This window comes from Podarcis bocagei (assembly GCF_964188305.1).
Source record: "Podarcis bocagei genome assembly, chromosome: 1".
Classification (NCBI taxonomy): Eukaryota; Metazoa; Chordata; class Lepidosauria; order Squamata; family Lacertidae; genus Podarcis; species Podarcis bocagei.
This window is the reverse complement of record NC_138125.1, coordinates 112350536-112372778: the sequence shown is the minus strand read 5'-3', so window position 1 is coordinate 112372778 and position 22243 is coordinate 112350536. Positions and strand designations below refer to the sequence as shown.

The following is a 22243-nucleotide window of genomic DNA, read 5'->3' as shown; positions in this document are numbered from 1 at the left end:
GGTGAATCTCCAGGTAGGAGGGGAGGTATCCCTGTTGAAATCTTGGACTGTCCTCAAATGTACCTCTGCAGCACTGGTATATTTGAAATCAGTCCTTTGAAACATTTCCCAGCTATGTGCTATAGAACCTACTCCCACCCCCCCCCCAATTTCTCACTATAATAGCAAAATTCAACTCAGCCAACTCACCCTTAACATAATATTGTCTACTCCAGGGGTCAGCAAACATTTTCAGCCGGGGGCCGATCCACTGTCCCTCAGACCTTGTGGGGGGACGGGACGGGACGGACTTTATTTTGGAGAAAAAATGAACAAATTCCTATGCCCCACAAATAAGCCAGAGATGCATTTTAAATAAAAGGACACATTCTACTCATGTAAAAACACACTGATTCCCGGACCGTTTGTGGGCCGGCTTTAAAAGGCCATTGGGCCGGATCCGGCCCCTGGGCCTTAGTTTGCCTACCCATGGACTCTTCAGAACCTCAGGCAGAGCCTCTTCCCCATCACTTCCTGCCTTACTGAGCTGCTGTCTGTCTTATCCACAACTCAGCAGTTCCCTTATACTTTTCATGGGGGCCCTTCATCCTTTGCTTACAGGGCAGCTGGACACATTGCAAAATGGAGACCCCAGCTGCTCACAGTCTTAAATTCCAGAGGGTCCATCCAGTGTACTGGCTCAAAGCATTATGTTGCACCCCATTACTCAGAGTAAGGCCTGCAAGCATGAGCCAGAGGTTTTTCTCTCTGCGAGTATATTTGCACCTGTGCATATAAATAGTCATATGCAAATTTGCATCAAGCACTTGTGTCCTAAATCTTTAAAGCTTTTTAACCTAGCAACAACCTTCTACTTTGCAAACACACTCGCCTGCAATTAATTCTTCCACCACCCACCAGTCCTCTCCAGTGCAATCTGACACACATTTCCAAATGGTCCCACTTACACGCACAAAATAAGAAATCTCAGCTGTTTGCTGCAGAGCTGTTTGCCAAATACGGGGAGGTCATGTGGATGTAAAGGTTATGTATTTATATCTTCCGTTGCAATTTACGTTCCAGACAGAGATGTTTTCAGAGATTTTTCAAGACTGAAATGTCCAGCAGATGAGGCTCATGTTAACGGTTGCATTTATTTTGGCGTTTATTATTCAAGAGATCTTCCTGTCTGCATGGCTGAATGTGGGAACATCTGATTTCCCATCGTGTCAGCCAGTGCTGGAAAAATATTATAAGGGTGGGGAGAGGAGGAAAACACTGTACAATTTGCAGCTATTGTGATGTGCAAAAGCATAACTCTAATGCTTTGAAAAATTTCAGGAACTCTTACTGTAACTTTGCGGCCTGACTACCTTGCACTTTCTAAAATGAGATGTCATGCTTTGCTTAACACTTTTGCTGTGATAATAAGGCAATCCGAACAGCTGCAAAATTAACCCTAAAATGCACTTACTGGCCTTAATTATGCTTTCAGGTTTATCACAAAGTGGCAAGCAGAGCAATTTCCTGGGTAGAAGTCGTCTATGAGAGTCAATGCCTTTTGTGTGTGTTCTGGCTTCCTAAAATTGCCTCTTAAATTGGGCTGTAACAGTGCAGGATTTTTAATGTCAAACAGTATTTGCTTCTTGCACAGATTTATTGGGCAATGCTGTCATCTTTGTCATCTCATCCTGTAAAAAACAAGAAAGAAAACCTCCAATGAGAAGGGCTGCAGTAGAGCCAAGTCATGCCATGTCCTAGAGATGGTATACACATCAGTGGTATACTGATACGAGAATTCATGTACACTCCATTTCTAAATTCTCCTAATTCTTGTCACAAACGGAAATGTGGGAAACTTGTGGTAGAAACAGTGTAACATTGGTGCATTTTGATGGCTGTTGCAGAGATTCTGTGGATTTTATTGTAATACTGGATCCAAATGGTCTGATTTCCACATAATAGCGCATAGGGTTATATCCTTAGTTATGAATGGCAATTTTATACACTGCCATTTACAGTGCAATGTTAAGCCTGTTTACCCAGATGTAAGTCCCACTGTGTTCATTGGGGCCTATACTGTATAGGATTACAGCTGTAATGTTGTATGAACATCTCTCGTCCTACAATAATAAATACAGTCGCTAGGGAGGAAGCTTCGCTGAACACAGCGGGATTTATTGTCCATGGGAAGGATGCATCTGTGACCTTCGTTTCTGTGGCTCAGATTCCATAACCACCAGAGTTATTTGCTCCTCAGTCAAACCCCACTTTAAATTTGATGGTTTGAATTTTGATCTAGATTTAAAGCCCCGTTTCATATGTTCATATTATATTTTATAATCAAAAAGCCTTCTCATCTGGTTATTCTGAACTACAACACGATGTTCCTTTTGCTTGCTAAAATGCTTGTAAGCTAGAGATTCCATCAAGTAGAAAGATTATTTGTACTGCAAAAGCTATTATTTTATATAGCAGTAGCAAAATGGCTAGATTAGAAATTGGAATGTCTCCTAAGCAACTACTGAATGGAGATGTTTTGATTAACAGGAACGGTTAGAATAGTTAGGAAAGTTGCTTCTGAACTGTATTTTAATTTACAGACGATTTGATTGACACTATATGTGCCCACTTCTTTTTCAAAAGCATGTTAGCCAACCAAGACAATTTACTTAACATTATTATCTCATCCCCTCCCCCCCCCCAAAAAAAACTTCCCCCTCGGTGAAATGTTCTTCCCAATGAGATGTGCCAAGAACCATCATGAGCATCCCTCTGGCCCCAGGTAAAAAATTTTAACATCACTCAGTTGGCTAGAGTGTGGTGCTGATGACACCAAGGTTGCAGGTTTGATCCCCACATAAGACTGCATTGCAGGGGGTTGGACTAGATGACCCTTAGGGTCCCTTCCAACTCTACAGTTCTATGACCCTATCATCACCCAAGCATTTCACAGATTAGGGTGATCTGTTGATGGCATGTTTTTGCTACAAACGTTCCAGAAGTCTAGTCATGTGAAATGAGTCTTCTTCAAGGTTAAGTTCTCCAGGATAAGTGAAGGGCAAAAAGAACAAAGAACAAAGCTCCAGGAACCTGGGGAACAGTGTTGTTGTTGTTGTTGCTTAGTCGTTTAGTCGCGTCTGACTCTTCGTGACCCCATGGACCAGAGCACGCCAGACACTCCTGTCTTCCACTGCCTCCCGCAGTTTGGTCAAACTCATGCTGGTAGCTTCGAGAACACTGTCTAACCATCTCGTCCTCTGTCGTCCCCTTCTCCTTGTGCCCTCCATCTTTCCCAACATCAGGGTCTTTTCCAGGGAGTCTTTTCTTCTCATGAGGTGGCCAAAGTATTGGAGTCTCAGCTTCAGGATCTGTCCTTCCAGTGAGCACTCAGGGCTGATTTCCTTCAGAATGGATAGGTTTGATCTTCTTGCAGTCCATGGGACTCTCAAGAGGGGACTGTAGCAGAACAAAACAGAGACCTGCCCTACGCTGTAGCTGCTGTTATAATTTTTAAAAGCAACAGAAGAATTGGAAAAGGAAGGATAAGGAGGCACATGCACAGAGAGCTGAAAGAACAGTCAAGGGCCTGTCCCGTAATTTGCCAACCGGCCTGCTTAAAAAAGGAGAAAACTACCGGTAACTGCTACCAGGCCTAAGTTCTTCTTCTGAAGGACTGAGCAAGAAGGAGCCACATGCAAGGCCCGAGGAAACTGTAGCTTCTGGAGACAGCTTTTGGACCACAGGCTGCTGAACACTGAACTGTACCACTTTGCCTTTGGAAAGAGTTCCTTGCAGACATAGGGATGCTTTGAGAAGGGTAGAGGATAAATTGCTTATCTTGCTTTGTTTTAACCCATATGTTCCCCATCCTTTGTACATCCTTTCGACCTACAAGTTCCTTTGCTCATCCATTTCTTTTTTAGAAACTACCTAGCTCCTTATTAAATCCCATATGCCCAGCTGCATAACAAATTATTTGGCCTTCCAGACATTTTCTGACACGGCACAAAATGTGCCTAGCTACATGTTAGAATAAACCCTGTGTTGACTGACTGATGATGATGATAATAATAATTTAAAATGCAGCGTAGAAGGTGAGATGTGTGGAAGGTACAAAAATATGAGGGTTCATTCACTTCTTCCTCCACATTGAGCCACTTTAATTAAAGCCAACCAGGTTTTATAGGAACATTGATATATGCGTGGGTGTCCTTTCATAAAGAGGGAATCCAAAGGGCTGTGAGTCAGGCAGTCTGACTGTATGAAATGAGGAAGCTTTAATTATGACAGTGTTCAAATTAAAACTATAGAAAACGTGTAGATAAAACGCAATGGCTTAAAGTAATTGCTGGTTTTATATGGGATTCCCTTTAAAAACTGGCAAGTGGTTGGATGCAAAACTGCATTCCTATAAAGTATAAAGTATAAACTTAGTAAGTTGCATAAACAGAATCACATCTAGGGCACATCATGCAGCATGAAAAGGGAAGCCTGGGGATAAATCCTTTGGTCTCTTGATTGTTCTGTTTTTAGCAACTTCTCAACCACATGCATCCTGCTCCCCATCACACAAATGCCACTGATAGCGCCACATTAAAGCTTTCATTCTACGCCTGGAATAATCATCAGCCAACATGTTATTCCTTAAAAAAACTTTTTTTTTTAACAAGCTGCTTTTAAAAAAACTTTCTATTTTTGCTCTTTTAAAGCTAGTAACAAACTATGGTAATTCAGATTTACTGAGATCGTGAATTGCTTTATTCCTTTAAAAAAAAAGCTTCTGTTCAAGAACATACTCTGGCACAACATGCAGATGTTTAGAACCAGGTTGATTATCAATAAAAATTGTGAATGAAATTGAAAAATAGCAAGCCAGCTAATACTATAGAATTGCACAACAAGAGTTCTTCAGAATATTCTCATATACAACTGGCAGATGGATAGCTGCAGCGGTGCCAACTTGAATAAAATATTGGGGGGCGGGTAAGTATTTTTTATTCCTTTTTTAAAAAATGTACTCCTTTAAGATTTTTATCTTTCCTTTTCTGCTTTGTTCTCACTTTTGTTTTGCTCTGCTTTTTGTGTGTTTTTTAATCCTCTACACTGGGTTAAGGAGGGCTTTGCATACATATGAAGGTGATGGATGGTTGGTGAAGGACCCTCTGCAAGAGGAGGGGAAGGGAAGATCTCTCAGGGTGGGGGGCTGGGAAAAGGAAGGGAAGTTCCCAGTTGAGAGCTGGTAGGGTTTATTTCTTTCTGTGTGGGGCAAATTAAGATCTACCTATGAGAGGACTTTGCATACTTCTCTCTGTGTGTGTTTAGATTAGTTTGTTTTTTAATTGTATCAAACTATGAAATGTCTAGAAGGGACGCGGGTGGCGCTGTGGGTTAAACCACAGAGCCTAGGGCTTGCTGATCAGAAGGTCGGCGGTTCGAATCCCTGCGACTGGGTGAGCTCCCATTGCTCGGTCCCTGCTCCTGCCAACCTAGCAGTTCAAAAGCACGTCAAAGTGCAAGTAGATAAATAGGTACAGCTCCAGTGGGGAGGTAAACGGCATTTCCATGTGCTGCTCTGGTTCGCCAAAAGCAGCTTACTCATGCTGGCCACATGACCCGCAAGCTGTACCCTTGGCCAATAAAGCAAGATGAGCGCCGCAACCCCAGAGTCGGTCATGACTGGACCTAATGGTCAGGGGTCCCTTTACCTTTACCTTTTATGAAAGGTCTTGATAAAATCTTTATTTAAAGAAAGAGAATTGCACAACATGGCTGTGTAACAGGCTCTGCGCTGCATGGTAACACCCAGTACAGTACATCCTCCAAAGGTGTCTTGCGAGGGAAGCAGCTTTGGGGGGGGGGGAGGTAGGGTGTGAAACTCTTGCATGAATGGATTGCTGCTTACTCTTCTCTGGATCCAGCCATAATCCCCCCCCCCACTATCTAGGAAGAAGCAAATGGTTGTGGTGGTCTTCTCACGAGCATCTGGTAGAACAGAGTGCTGGACCAATGAGCCTTTGGCCGGATCCAGCAGTGCTCTTCTTATGGCTGTGCTCATATCCAGTGAGAGCAGAGATGCTCGTGGGCCTCAACACTGCAATGTTCATCAGAGCCCTGCTGACTGGGCTGGATTTATGGCACAGAGACCTCATATGGGGCAACCGCTTGCTACTCATTTACCTACAGCAGGCTTCCTCAACCTCTGCCCTCCAGATGTTTTGAGACTACAATTCCCATCATCCAACCACTGGTCCTATTAGCTAGGGATCATGGGAGTTGTAGGCCAAAAACACCTGGAGGGCTGAGTCTGAGGAAGCCTGACCTACAGGTTGACCAGGGATAGTCTTTTCAACATAATTGGGACTTCTGAGTAAGTATGGAGAGGCTGAGGCTACATGAGCCAGACCCACCAATTTTCCAGGGACAGACCCAAATTTACAGAAGCCGTCCCAGTTTCTGATTTGATCCTGGAATGTCCTGCTTTTCCTTAAAGGTAAAGGTACCCCTGCCCGTACGGGCCAGTCTTGCCAGACTCTAGGGTTGTGCGCTCATCTCACGCTATAGGCTGGGAGCCAGCGCTGTCCGCAGGCACTTCCGGGTCACGTGGCCAGCGTGACAAGCTGCATCTGGCGAGCCAGCGCAGCACACGGAACACCGTTTACCTTCCCGCTGGTAAGCGGTCCCTATTTATCTACTTGCACCCGGGGGTGCTTTCGAACTGCTAGGTGGGCAGGTGCTGGGACCGAACGACGGGAGCGCACCCCGCTGCGGGAATTCGAACCGCCGACCATACGATTGGCAAGTCCTAGGCGCTGAGGTTTTACCCACAGCGCCACCCGCGTCCCGCTCTGCTTTTCCTTAGGACGTCCCTATTCTCATCAAAGAAATGTTGGAGAGTATGGAATTATGCGACCCCTGAGCCAAGGAGATAACCTTTAGAAGACATCTGAAGACAGCCCTGTATAGTTTTATGGTGTTTTTATATATATTGGAAGCTGCCCATAGTGGCTGGGGCAGCCCAGTCAGATAGATGGGATATAAATAATAAATTTATTATTATTATTATTATTATTATTATTATTATTATTATTATTGAATAGCATGTCCCTATTTTCATTGGAGAAATGTCGGAAGGTATGCATGAGTGAAATTATATACACCCTTATTTATGTAATTCATTACATGCTGTCCTCTGGCAACCCCCCCCCCCCAAACATTATGGGCCAGCTTGCAGGATAAAAAATAATAAAATGACAAAGCAATATTGTGCAACTGTACAAAATTGTGCAGCGCTAGATAAAAGATGCGGACAGATTATTAAAGGAACTAGTAAACCTTACTGGAATCAACGGGATTCACTTCTCCGTCATAATTGGCAGCACAGGAGAGCAATTATGGGGTGGGGTGTGGGGGGGCGCATCCACCCTCATAGCATGTTTACTCAGAAGTAAGTCCTATTGTGGTCGGTGGCGTTACTCCCAGGTAAGTGTGCACTGGCTCTCTCAGCCTCCACGATCTGGTTTCAAGTGCCAGTTAGAGAGGCGGTGGGTGGGCGGGTGGGAGAGGTCGCCTCCCGTGCCCCTCCGGCCCGCGGCAGCCCCTCCGGCCCCCCGATCCCTGGCTCCCCGTCCCCCCGCAGCCCCGCCCCGGACTTCCTCGCGGGGAATCACCTCTTCGCTGGCTTCTCGGGCGGCTCCTCCCCTTCTCGCTGAACGCCGCACGTGGGGCTTGGCCAAGAGCCGGGCGAAGGAAGGGAAGGTGTGCGCTGCTGCCGGGGCCGGTCTCTCCCGCGCTCGAGCAGCCGCCAGCGGGCACCTCCGGCCCCGGGATCCCGACCGGTCCAGGAGGGATGCTGATGTGCCTTTAGGAGCTGCAGCGGAGGCGGCGGCGGCAGCAGCAGCAGCAACCGGCTGGGGGGGGGGGGATGATGGCCACCCCTGTGGCGGCAGGTTTGCGGAGCAGCGCAGGGAGGGTTGCGGTGGAGCGCCGCGGAGGACTTTCCCCGAAGGGCGGCGGGGGTCGCCGCCTCGGAGAGCTCGCCTTCTCGCCTTGGCTCACGCCAGCGCCGCCCCTCCTCTCGGCTCGCCTCAGGGAAGACAGGTAAACCTGGCCGCTTTGGGTGCCTGGTGGAAAGGGGGGGGGGGTTCAAGTACAAAGGAGGGGCATCCTTTCAAGTTAAGGGATCCTAGGTAGGGAGCAAAGAGGGCGGCTCAGAGCCCTGGCAGAGCTACTGGAAGAAGCCTCCATGTGCAGGGGGAGTGTATCTTAATGATGTCAAGAGGGGAAGAGGACAATTGCCGAGATGTCTGCTGGTTAACACTGGAGGCGTTGGGTGGCCCACCTTGTCATGGATGCTTCAGTTGAGATTCCTGCGTTGCAGGGGGGTTGGACTGGATGACCCTCGGGGGTTCCTTTCTGCTCCACAATTCTATGATCCTATGCTGGGTTATAGGGACGCGGGTGGCGCTGTGAGTTAAACCACAGAGCCTAGGACTTGCCGATCAGAAGGTCGGCGGTTCGAATCCCCGCGCTGGGGTGAGCTCCCGTTGCTCGGTCCCTGCTCCTGCCAACCTAGCAGTTCGAAAGCACGTCAAAGTGCAAGTAGATAAATAGGTACCACTCTGGCAGGAAGGTAAACGGTGTTTCCGTGCGCTGCTCTGGTTCGCCAGAAGCGGCTTAGTCATGCTGGCCACATGACCTGGAAGCTGTACGCCGGCTCCCTCGGCCAATAAAGCAAGATCAGTGCCGCAACCCCAGAGTCGGTCATGACTGGACCTAATGGTCAGGGGTCCCTTTACCTTTACCTTTTATGCTGGGTTATTAGATAAGCAGGTAGATTCTCAAGAGAAGACTCTCTCTGGCAAGTAGGGGGAAAGTTCATTTGTTTTAGAGCAGGGGTGGACAACATGGAGGACAACTTCCAGTTTGGGCTACAGCTCTCCTCATCTCTGGCTATTGGCCATCCCGGCTGGAGCTGCTGGTAGTCATTCCGGCATCATCTGCAAGGCCACAGCCCCCCTCACCTCTTTTTTTAGGACCTCCCTCCTCCTTATTCATCCCCCCTCCCAGCAAGAATCAGAGCTTGCAAGCCTTCCCTTCTGAACAGGTGATCTCAGTTTGGGCATCTGTGGGCCAAAGAATCTCTGGCAGGGGGCCCTGTCTGAATTAGGTGAAACTCAAGGCAAAGAACTTGGGTGTCTTTGAACAATTGGGGGAACGTTGACATCAGCACAGAACTGCTAGAAATGTTTCGGAGGCCTGTGTAATTATATATTGGATTTGATTTTGGAAGTAAAATTGGGTTGAAGGTATGTGGTAGAAAATCCCATCAAACTGTCACTTTGCATGGATTTTTAAAAGTTACTATTTCAGTGGGTTTTGTGATTGGCATTCTTTTATGTTAATAACATTTTCCACAGGCAAGGGTGGGGCACTCTATTGCTAAATCTTACCTGGGGAATAGAGAGTACCTGGTTCTGTTTACCATGACAAAAGAACTTTCTGACAAGGAGTCAAGTGACAAGGATAATTTTCTGAAAGTGAATTGAGGCACCATTGTTTCATGTTCACTTTTGTCATGCTTAATGAGACTGGGGCTGCTTCCAGACCACCTGATTTGTTTGCACTGAACTTCTTGGGGAGATCAGGTGATATTTGCTACCTATGGAGCATTCATTCTGATATGTGTGTGGGGAGATGAGACGATATTCCATCAAGCAACTTGTGTTATTCCACTTTACAGGGCTTTTCCCATATTGCAAAATAAGGCATAAGGCACTTCCTTATTGCAAAAAGTCTGACTTGTGTGTTGTGGGGGGAGAATGGCTGTGCATGTTGTGTTGGTTCAGGGAGAAAACAATACTGTACATACCCCAGGCCTTCAAACAAAACCTTGCTTTATTATAACATAACTAGACTGAGGGAAAAGCTCCACCCAGCAGCTAGAATGGGGCAAAAACTACAGAAGGCCAACTGGACCAAAAAGCACCAACCAGTGGCGTAGCGTGGGTTGTCAGCACCCGGGGCAAGGCAAGTAATTTGCGCCCCCTAACCAGTGGATTTGCGCCCCCTAACCCGTGGATTTGCGCCCCCTAACCCTAACCCCCAGATGTTGCGCCCGGTGCGGCCGGCCCCCCCTGCACCCCCCACGCTACTGGCACCAACCGAACCCATCAGCATACACAACAGTAGATGAGTGTCAAATCAATTTTAACTTTGCAACCTGAGTTTTATTGGTATGTGATTGAATCCCCCATGAAAAAGTGGCAGTCTGAAAACACCCAGGTTCTTCCAGTAGCATTCTCTTTAGACTTGCATTTTGACTGTTTAAATTAGATGGGTTATACAGACTTATTTATATATGGAGACATTTGTGTATTTGACATTTGAGATTTCTTGCAATCAAGCAGTTCTATGTTTTTTTAATTTATTGAGGCTATATTGTAGTAAAGTAGTCAGATGGATTTATAATTGCGTACATGTAAAAAGGCAGAATAAATGATTCTGTTGAATTTTCACTGTCTGCTTATTTATGAAATTAATAAATGCAGAAACTTTCCATATGGGCCATAAATGTTCCAGATGCCTAGCAGGTAAAGAGCAGCAGGAAAGTTAAAGAGTAACTTTAAAGCAGAATCGTCAGTATTTATGGTGCTGATGCTAATGGGTAATCAGAACAACTGCGTGTTTTTATTGTTCTAAAAGCTTTAATGGAAAAAGATCTTAAACAATGCATTTGAGATTACCTGAAATGTCACTCCTGATCCCTGCCAGGGACAGTTCAAGACATTTTGTGATGTGAAACATAACATTTGAATGGTGCCAAAATTTGCTGACCATCAATGGGAGTCCCTTGTATTGTTTGCCTCCTGAACTAGCTCTCTTATACTGGTTCATACTAGCGCTAGCTCTGGATTGTGTTCATATTAATTTGAATTTAAATGGGATTTACCCAAAGTAAGTATGCAAGTCTAAAGTTGCCCTTTTATGCAGTCATATTTTGGAATGAGCCCCATTGAACTTGGTGGATCTCACTTCATGAGATCAAGCAGAATGTTTGTGATCCTCATAAGTTAATGATTAACTATGGTTGGTTTCACTTGAACTTTTTACAATATAATTCCTTTAAGGATTAAGACTGTAACTTCAAGCTTACCCAAACCAGAAGACATCACTGGAAATTGTTCTATGGTGCTTAAGATTTTTGTCTCACCCTTGAACCTGCATTATTTTGACTTTGAATTGGCTAAGTCATTAATGAGAAATGGTGGCCAAAGATAGCCAATATTCTAGCACTGTTCTTGTGACAGAAGCAACTACTGTTTCCTTTATAGAAAGTTATTTCCCAGAATCTATGAGATATTTTAGCAGATCAGGTTTTGTACAAGCTTTGAAAGGGCACAGAACTCTTCATCAGGCAGAAGTGAGCAGCAACTGCCTAGTTAGGTTATTTGCTTGCTTATTTAATTTCATTCCATTTATGAATAACTTCCCATGAAACATCTCAAAGTAATTAATAATTTAAAAATCATAAAATCATCAGCAGTAAAAACATGTAAAAACAAGTTTATATCCAATCTAGGATACACTTAAGATAGACTTAAAAGGATTGCTGGAAGAGAAAGGGTTTCAGTAGCCCCTGAAAAGACAATAGAACTGGTGCTTATTGAATTCATAGATTCATAGAACTGTAGATTTGGAAGGGACCCCGAGGGTCATCTAGTCCATCCCCCTGCAGTGCAGGAATCTTTTGCGCAACATGGAACTCGAACCCATGACCCTGATATTCAGAGTCTTGCTACCTTTAAAGTCTGCCTAATGAAATCTCTGCGTCTTTCAGCTTTACATTTTTTCCTTCACAAACATTTTTCATTCTTTGTATTTTTTGCATTTTGTCTTGGAATTAGAGAATTATTTTGTATGAACTATATATTATTCTCTCTCACCGTAGGGGGAAAAAGACAGAACTTGATGTACTAGAAATCCCATCCATACCAAATCCCTTCCCAGAGCTTTGCTGCTCTCCGTTTACATCTGTTTTGTCAGCCAGCCTGTTGCCCAAGGCAAATCCCAGGATAAAACAGGTAAGCCTTACTCAGTTCTGACAGTTAAAGTGCAAAAGAAAACAATGTTTTTTTCCTCAGATTGTTGAGAAAACTACTCCAGTACATAAAAATGAACACATTCAAAATATTGAATGATTTTGTTTTGCTTTTGCAGTTAGCACAGTAAATGTTTTCTTGTTTGTTCACTGCCGCAAGCTTCCAGTGTAGTAGTAGTACAGTGGTACCTCGGGTTAAGTACTTAATTCGTCCCGGAGGTCCGTACTTAACCTGAAACTGTTCTTAACCTGAAGCACCACTTTAGCTAATGGGGCCTCCTGCTGCTGCCGTGCCGCCGGAGCACGATTTCTGTTCTTATCCTGAAGCAAAGTTCTTAACCTGAACCACTATTTCTGGGTTAGCAGAGTCTGTAACCTGAAGTGTATGTAACCTGAAGCATATGTAACCCAAGGTACCACTGTAGTAGTAATAATAATATCTATTCTGTTTGAATGGTGAGTTTCACTGAATTTGATGTTAAACTCCTTTGCTTCCTTCTGCCTATACAAATCTCCCATGTCGTAGGCCAGGGTTGGGACACTGTTATCTCTCCAGATCCTGTTGACTCCAACTCCCATCAGCACAGCCAATGGATGATGGGAGTTATAGTCTGTAGCCACATGTAGAGTCCTGCTGGTTCCCCATCCCAGATATAGACTGTTAGATTCCTCACACCTTCAGCACTCTTCTTAATCATATCTTTATTCAGTAAAGCTTTGTGATCGCCCAGGGAAATAAGGAGGCGAGAAATAAGCTTGGGTGAACTGGGCTACTTTTATTAATTTAATGATAGCAGGAGATCTGGGATACTGATTAGGGCTGAGCAATGCCTGGTTTTCAACATCACGCTATACCGATATATCATGATGTCTGAAATAAGGATGGAGCTATGTAGAGGCGAACAGGGTGATGTCTTGGCAACTGCCACTACTTAGGGGTAAAAAACCCCCACACGGATCCATTTTCATTTACTTTTAACCTATTGTTACAACTGTTGCAACAGGGGCAGCAGGAATCATGAGAGAAGCGATGACCAGTTTTTCCCACATCATGGTTTTGTACATAGCACACCCACACATTGTGCTCTGCGATATATTGCCATGCCGAATATTATGAAACTGTTACCACGATGTCCTGCCCAGAGGCCAGGGAATCCAGATGATCACAGAGCCAAGGGAGAGCAGGAAGCAGCAAGACCAGGGCCAAGAACTACAGGCATTGTTGCCAGCATCTGACTACTGCTGGAAGCTCTGCTTCAGAAGACTGAAGCCAGCTGGTTCTCATCTGCGCCTCCTCCTCTGTGTCCTTGATGGCTGATCAGCTGCAGGTGGAGTCACTCTGCCTTCTCCCCCTTCAGGCTGCTGTTCAGCAGGCAAAGCTGACTCCTGACCCATGACAGGGAAGAACTATTGCCATAATTCAGGCATAGGCAAACTCGGCCCTCCAGATGTTTTGGGACTACAACTCCCATCACCCCTAGCTAACAGGACCAGTGGTCAGGGATGATGGGAGTTGTAGTCCCAAAACATCTGGAGGGCCGAGTTTGCCTATGCCTGCCATAATTGTTGCTGTTACAGTAACAATGTAAGTTAGCCCTCAGTTCTGATTTTATTATAAATAAACAAATTCTTAGGGGAAACTGGTATTTGAAACCCTATTGCAACAGCATGGCTCTTTCTTATTTGTCATCCTTTTTATAAATTGATTTACCTTTTCCTCATAAGGAAGGTATCATAGCCCCCTGATTATTTTAGTTTCCCCTTTCGGTACCTTATCCAACTTTTGGGGACAGGAGAAGAACTGTAAAGGAGATTCCAAATGTGGCTACATCATAGGTTTGTTTAACAAAAATATTATTTGCTATCTGGTTTACTGTCTCTCCGCTAATAATCCTTAGCATGGAATTTGCTACTTTTGCAGCTGCTGCACATGGAATTACTTCTTTCCTGACTTAGCTACCACAGCCCCTTTCTGATTGCCTCAATTTGCACCCCTTTATACTTAATTAAACTGAACCTTATTAGCTATTTAATTGGCCATTCACCCATTTTGAAGAGAAGCTTTTGGATCTCTTTGCAATCCCCTTTTGCTTTTACCGCCCTGAGTTATTTGATGTTACCAGCAAACTGCTCGCTCCTTCTAGGTCAATTAGGAACAAGTTAAAATGCACAGGTCCCAATGCAAAACCTTGGATCTGCTTCCCAAAGTTGGTTCTACTCTTTGCTTCCTGATCTTAAACCAGCAACTAGCCCACAGAAGACTTGTCCTCTTGTCCCATGACTGATAAAGTTAATTCAAGTTAATTGTGAAAAAACCATTGGAAGCCCAGGTATATAATGTTTACATCCACATGCTTGCTGACACTGCTGAGATACAATGTGCTTTCAGCTACCCTCTCATTGGCTTGGTAAGTACAGTTTTGTTTACAACAAAAAAGAGCATACCACACATGCTTTGAAACAGTGGGTTGTGGAAACAGCCAGAGGGGACCCTGTTGCAAGCGGTGCCCTGGATCAGATTCGAGCTAGAAGTGCTGTTGAACTCACTGGGAACAGTGATAACTGTGAGATCAAATTCAGTGTATACAAGTGGAAAGTTGCCTAGAAAGTCCAGCTTGGTTACATTGGATTGCGAAAGCAAAAACTTCTCAAAAATGAAGGGATTAGTTAAAAGCAGGTCAAATGCTTCCAGAGTCCTTGAAGGTGTAAAGTGTGACTTGGTGAGAGTTGGGAGAGTTTTCTTAAAACAAAATCTCATAATGTGGGAAGGTATACAAAATGTGAAGGCTAGTGTACAGTTATTGATGAAGTCTTTTGTGAGGGATCTCCATCTATCTTGCCTTTCTGTGGATTGTTTCTCAGTCTCTTCACTGAGGCTTACTCTCAGGTAAAGGACGATTCTTTGCACATTTATTTAGGAGTAAATCCCATGGAATGAAGTAGAACTTCTTAGTAAGCGTGCCTAGAATTGCAGTACATAGTAATTAGTGAGTCTACATTAGAGTCTTAAGGGAGGATTGGCGGGGGGGGGGGAGTGGGGAGAACATTCTCTTGAGTAAGCAGAAATCCTTTTCCTGATGGAACATTCCCGCGTTGGATAAAACTCTGTGGGTGAAGTCCAAACTTCTGGCAGGCAGCAGCAAGGCTTAAAAGAGCAGTTAAGCGACCACCATATTTAATAGCCTTAGGCCTGGGTAAAGAGAAATGTTTTTGCTTGGCACCTAAAGACATGTAGTGATGGCACCAGGCAAACCTCTCTGGGGAGAGCATTCCACAATTGGCCCGGAGGACATAGAGAAGGGCCTCAGATGACAAGCGCAGGGTCCAGGTCAGTTCTAATGGGGAGAGGTGATTCTTAAGGAATTGTTGTGAGTTGGGGGAGAGCTAAGTCTAGATATCATCTTTGGGATCTTGCCCGTGATTTTATAACCCCAGGATTATATTCCCTCGAAGAAAATGCTGCCAAAATGCTCAGACCTGTCAGCCAAGTATGCTGTGTTTGTTATGTTGAGTCATAGAAACTTATGGAGATTTGGGGGACGGGACATGATGTCATTGGAGACTTTAATAACAATAGGGCTGGCGGTCAGTGCGGTATTTGGGAGCTGGAAGAGACACAGCCCCCTGGCTTGCTCTTTCTGCAGAATCCAAACCTATGGCTTGGAGAGGGCCCCTGAGGGAGCAAGATCTGTGGGGAGTGTTAATGCTGTGAGCCATTTATCACAAAGGCACCACAGCCATGACCTTCCTTCCAGGGAGGCCCAACCCAAGGAATGTGCCCAGACCCTTGGGAACTCTCACTGCTCGGGGATTGGGGCCTGCACAGCCGTATTTCAATATGCCTCTATTTTCAGCGGCACGTCGGTTGCTTTGGGACACAATGAATTAAAATAAATCAGCGGGGGGGGGGGGGTAGAAGGTAAATGTGCAGCTGAAGGATGAATCTTGCTTTGGTCAAAGATAAGCTAGCCGTGACTTCCTCACAATAAACAGTTCAAGGCAAAGTGGGCTACCTTGGAACACGATTGCAAGTGCCAAAACAAAACTCAAGGGTATTTAAAGCCAGGAACATTTTCTTCTGCGGAAACATTTCTCTGCATGTTTATCTCACTCTTAGTTGTTCATAATTTGTAGATAATTTCATCGCATTAGACCAAATAAACCCCATGGTTTATTTTAGAAAAACTGTTGACTGAACCTCGGTGCTGACTAATGCTAGAATGTAGCCAAATACTGGGAACTTTGAAAGAATGTATGGTACAGGACATTTTTTTGATACAGATTGTTGCTCTCTGCCCTCATCCACCCCAACCCTTCAGTGTGAAGTCTGGAACTCATGGCAAGCACAGTGGTACCTCAGGTTATGCACTTGATTCGTTCCGGACGTCCGTTCTTAACCTGAAACTGTTCTTAACCTGAAGCACCACTGTAGCTAATGGGGCCTCCTGCTGCTGCTGCACTGCCGGAGCACAATTTCTGTTCTCATCCTGAAGCAAAGTTCTTAACCTGAAGCGTATGTAACCTGAGGTACCACTGTATAATATTTGACTTGAGGTAAGAAGAACAGAATTTTCTCAGGATTATCTTAGTCCTGGTTTGACAATGCAACCCATGTTTCTTTTGCATAATGGCATAATGGCAGGCAAGCCTCAAGAAGGATTTAAAACAACAACATGGGGGCAGGGAGTTGTAGGAGAGGGTTGCAACTCAACTGCATTGCATGAAGAAGTTTCCAAGTTTAATCTCCAGGTAGGACTAGCCCTGCTGTACATTGGGGCGGGCTGTGTGGAGAGAGTCTCTTCCTTTAAATTCCTAAGAGTTTATCTTACTTGGAAGTAGACCTTACTTGGAAAATCAATACAACCCAGGTGGTTAAGAAAGCCCAACAGAGACTCCATTTCCTCAGAGTATTGCGAAAGAACGATGTCAATCAACATTTGATCACTCCTTCTACCGGTCCACAATAGAAAGTGTCCTTTCATACTGCATCACGGTGTGGTACGCTGGTTTGACATCAACTGATAGGAAGTGCCTACAGAGGGTGGTGAATACAGCACAAGATATTATGGTCTGTCCCGTGAATCCACTGGATGACATTGTGGAAGAACGTTGCCTAAGTAAAGTGAGGAAAATTCTCAGGGATGATTCATACCCTGGCCGGCACTTTCTTGATCTCCTGCCCTCGGGCAGAAGATATAGAAGCATGATTAGTCGCACTAACAGGGTAAAGAACAGCTTCTATCTGTGGGCTGTTAGGCTGCTGAATGAAAAGATAACAACAGGGCAACTGACTTTCGGGTTTGGTGGGTGTGTGTCAGTAAACGAGGGGAATTAAGACTAAGAGAGCTGAGTGGGGGGTGCTCGTGTAATCTCACTGTATACAAGTTATACAAGTGACAATAAAGTATAAAGGACGGGGGGGGGGGAATCCTGCCTGAAACCCTCAAGAGCTGCTGCCAATCAGTGTAGACAATACTAAGCTAGAAGAATCAATGGCCTGGATCTGTAAAAGGCAGGTTCCTATGTGGGATTTTGGATCAGGTCATCTTTATGTGGGAACCACTATGGGATAGCTAGAATAGATGGGTCCTGCAACAAAATGTTGCATTGTGGAATGCTCCTGTTCAGGGTTCTGGCCATTCAGCCATGTCATCTCACTCAGCATTCGGAGCATGCTCAGTCCCCCATTGGGCTGTTCTTGGGTTCTTCCCCCCTTAGGTTTTCATAAAGTAGGGTGAGCAGGAATCACAAGTTAGGCCCATCACATGGAGCTGCTGTTGTAAGAACAAGTTCCAAGGGACCTTGCATGCATTGGGTTGATTACAAAGATTGGCTGGAACTTCTGTGTAGCCTGCCATTATGTTTCATATTTGCATGGGAATTGATAAAACTATAAGGGATGGTGGCTTGCAAAACTTAGGTGGTCATAGAAGAGCATTGCTGCCTAATGTCTCTGCAAAAAATAACACAACAGATTTTTCTGAAATCTTCCAGATCCTCTGGAGGTTTTTCATATTGATACATACATAGTCTCTCATTTCTCTCTCTCTCTCTTTTAATTGGAAAGCAAACATGACAAGATCCCAGAGTTCATTGTCCTAGCTAAGCGGCTACTTTTCTAATGAATATTTTTTAAAATATAAATGACCTATGAACTTCAGATTTCTAGCAATTGCTCCTTACGTTAAAGGAGTTTGCCTTTCACACTTGATTCCCTCTCTTCATTGTTGCCTGAATAGGCTGTGACCATGAAGTGCATGAATATTTTCACATTCTTATAATGGAGAAAGTACTTTGCTTAATTGTTCAGTCTTGCAAATACATTTGGTGAGCTTGAGCAGTTTAGATGATGAGAAATAAAAATAGAAAATGTGCCGAGAACTTATTGAAGTGTAGGTATGGTGCTGACAAAATTACTTGTTGGTTTTTATTTTTAAAATGGTGTACCGTGTAAGGAGCAGCAGGGGTGGGTAGCTTTTACCCGGCAGCAAGTTAGTAGCTTTGGGCAGCTGATTTTGGGCATGTTGACCCTTAGAGTCATTTCCGATTCTATGAAAGGAAGGTGTCATGTTTCAGGTGCCAAAATAACTTGGCTGGTCTTGGATTCGTTACTCCTTGATCTGAGAGGGTCTTTGTACCTTTTGATTGGTTGGCATCCATCTGCCTCAAGAGACAATGGAATGTGCCTCCAGGGGTCAAGTCAAACTTCTGCCTTAGCAGCACTGAAGTGACCAAGCCTGGGCAGTGTGTATGGAGGTCTTGGGGTGCCCAGATGACAAAACCTCCCTCTTGGCCTTGCTGGTGTGGTCCAAAGGAAAGCACCAGCTTGACTGCAGGAGTTGTGGGAAGGAGGCACTCAAGGTGCCAACCAACCGCCTCAGGGACTCCACTCTGGATTTGTGTAGGGTTAACTCCTGAGCCTTTTCTTCTCCCAAAGATGTCCCACAAGGCCATTTATGTGCCATTTATTTACTTACCAAAGGTATTTATAACCTGCCCTTCTCCTAAATGTCACCGGGTGGAAATCTTCACAGTTCAAACCAAAAAATTAAACAATAAGATTAAACAACTCTAGAGCAAAATACAGACTTCAGCTACAAATATAATCCGCAGCAGCAAAAAATTCAAATGCCCAATGCCCCTTGCTCCTCCCTGGAGGCCTAGGCAAGGAGTGCATCTTCTCCTGGCAGTGAAATGACATGAATGTTGTAGTGAGGCACACCTCAGAAGGGAGGTTGTTCAAAAGGCAAGGGAGGCACTTCAGAAAGAGCCTGTCCAACAGATCTCTGCCTCACATATTTCATTAGGCATGGGGACCACCAGTAGATCTTAAACTTTACCTGCAGATCTTAAAACTCAGGCAGGTCACCTTAAATTTTAACATGTTAAATTAGGCCTGGAAGACAATAGGCAGCCAATGCATTTGTTGGCACCAGGCAAATTTCTTTGGGGAGTGCATTGCATATTTAGGGCACCCACTGTGATATTAGCTTTGTGGTGTGAGCTTCTATATTGTACCGTTCTCTGCTATTTCTCCTTGTTAAAACTGTTTGCTTGTTTTTTTTTTTTTAAAAAAAAACCTTCAGCATTACTCCATCCCTGCTATACTCAAACCTCTGCCATTATTTAAAGCCACTGTTTTTGTCTCAGTGTTCTTCCATCCCTGCTTTACTCAAAACTTCTGCCATTGTTTTGAGTATAGCAAGAAGGTAACTGAAATAAAGACACTGAAATAAATTTTTTAAATGGCTGTTTTAAACTTCTCCCACTTCCATTCCTCACCTCTCTTATGCGAAAAAGATAAAGGATACAGAACCCTCAACTATTCCATAGTATCTTCGCACAAAGCATTTCACTCATGGTACCATATGTGTTGTCTTCAACATGAAGTTCCAGATTTAATGTAGTAATTTAGAAGAGATTCTTTTAATTAACAAGCAAATAGCCATATACATAACAACATAGATCAGCTGAACTTGTCACTGATATCTTGGTGTCAAGGTCTGTCGATAGAAAGTCAGCTACCATCTTAAAAAAAGAAAAAGAAAAATCTTGCAAGCCAAGGTGTATGGTGATCCCATGAGCTACAAATAGCCTGTTAAGATGCTGTGTTTATGAGAGCTCAGAGCTGTGAATAGCTGCAAGCCCGTGATAATGAGGATATAGAAATTCTAGCAAACATTGGAGAGACATTCCTAAAAACAACAACCCATGCCTCACTTTTCATATTTGCAAGTGCTTAAAGCAGTAAAGCAGGAAAGCCTTGAAAACGGTTTGTTGTCTTAACAAAATGATGGGAAACCCGTGACTGTTAAGATATTATTGGACTACAAATTCTATTATTTCTGAGCTTAGGTTATGTTGTCTGGAGCTGATGTGAGTCCAGCAATGTCTGATGGGTCACTGGTTCACCCAGACACTGCAGTTTGACACATCTGGGAATTGTAGCTCCGCATGGAGAATAGGGGTCTCCTAAGAACTCTTAACACCCTTAAACTACAGTTCCCAGGATTTTTTAGGGGAAGCCAGGTCTGTTAACATGAGCCTGGATAGCTCAGTTGGTTAGAGTGTAGTGCTGATAATGCCAAAGTTGCAGGTTTGATCCCCGTATGGGACATCTGCATATTCCTGCATTGCAGGGGGTTGGACTGGATCAGTGTCTCTAGCCAGTGTGGTGTAGTGGTTAAGAGCGGTAGTCTCGTAATCTGGGGAACTGGGTTCACATCTCCGCTCCTCCACATGCAGCTGCTGGGTGACCTTGGGCCAGTCACACTTCTTTGAAGTCTCTCAGCCCCACTCACCTCACAGAGTGTTTGTTGTGGGGGAGGAAGGGAAAGGAGAATGTTAGCCGCTTTGAGACTCCTGAAGGGGAGTGCAAGGCGGGATATCAAATCCAAACTCCTCTTCTTCTTCTTCTTTTGGACTACAGTTTCCATCATCCCTGACCACTGCTCCTGCTAGCTAAGGATGATGGGAGTTGTAGTCCAAAAACAGCTCGAGACCCAAGTTTGGGAAACACAGAACTAGATGATCCTCAGGGTCCCTTCCAACTCTATGATTCTATAGTTCTATGATAATAGTGCTATAATTTTGTGGTGGAGGTGGGACCCCAGTGTCAGGAGCTCATCCTGCTCTCGAGTAGGACCCTGGCAGAGACACATGCCCAACTGGCATGTTCCCTCCCTCCTGGTCGATCGTTCGGGAGCTTCAAAAGCTTTCTTCTGCCTGAACATCACAGCAACCGATGCCAACAGTCATCGACACACTTAGGGATCTGCAGTCTTTGCAGCTTGCCTAACAGACCTCAGCAACTCAGCATTTTGGCTAATCTACTTTATTTACGTATAAACACACACAGAGCACTGCAACATGGCTCCCTCTCTCTCTAGCATCAGACAGCAAAGAGAAAGAACAAAGGACAATAGTCCCACTTCATGGAACACAGTAACACAAACATCCTGTCTCCGTCACTTCCCACTTTGTGGAGTCAAAACATACACCGTCATGTGATAGACAAAAATCCCATGACTGCAATAATGGAGCAGGAATTCTAACACCCAGGTCCACCTGCCCACCACAAGAGGTCTAGGGCAGCCATTAGGGAAGCAGCTTCCCGAGAGCACTGGGCTTGTTGCGTATTATATTATACAGAGCTGTATTCATCTGACAGTTCAGTGAGATGCTGAGCTCAGTTGGACTGAGCACACAGAGAGCATTGGGACTGTCTTCTGACTCAGTTTTGTTAGCAATGATAGCTGAAATGATCCAATACTAAAGGCACTAGATTTCTAGTGTAGGGGAAGGGAACTTCATTCCACGAGCTGCAGCAGAGCAGAGGTTGTATTGTGGAAATTTCCAAAACAAAGCAGCCCCAGATTCTGTGCCTAAGCCTCAAGATAATAAAGCAAATGGGTATTTAGTCTAATGCTGAAAGTGATTATATTGTTACTATGGATTTGCTGCTGCTTGACTGTAGTGATATGAGCCAAGGTTGGAGCTGAGCATCTCTTTACTTTGGCAACAAACTGAGAATTGCTGTGCTGTATTTGGCTTTATGGCTTCTGATGTAAAGGTAATTTGACAAGGAGCAAATGTTTGACCCTCCAAGCCAGATTATTTTTTTTTATGACTTTGGCTGGGTCTGCAAGCAGTTCCACATCTTTC

The 22243-nt window shown here is 44.5% G+C and overlaps 1 protein-coding gene across 3 annotated transcripts in view; it reads left to right on the top strand.

The window, feature by feature from the left end:
• Positions 1-4751: 4751 nt before the first annotated feature.
• LOC308578848 (growth factor receptor-bound protein 14-like) overlaps positions 4752-22243 on the top strand; it is a 53605-nt gene continuing 36113 nt past the window's right edge. For 2 of the 3 annotated variants that reach the window (XM_081179421.1, XM_081179418.1), the window contains exons 1-2: positions 7728-8079; positions 11930-12062. In XM_081179421.1, coding sequence (XP_081035547.1) covers positions 7904-8079; positions 11930-12062 — 309 coding nt within the window. In that variant the 5' untranslated portion in view covers positions 7728-7903. Of the gene's footprint in view, positions 4966-7727; positions 8080-11929; positions 12063-22243 lie in introns of those variants that run through there. The other variant, XM_081179420.1, reaches the window with a different exon arrangement.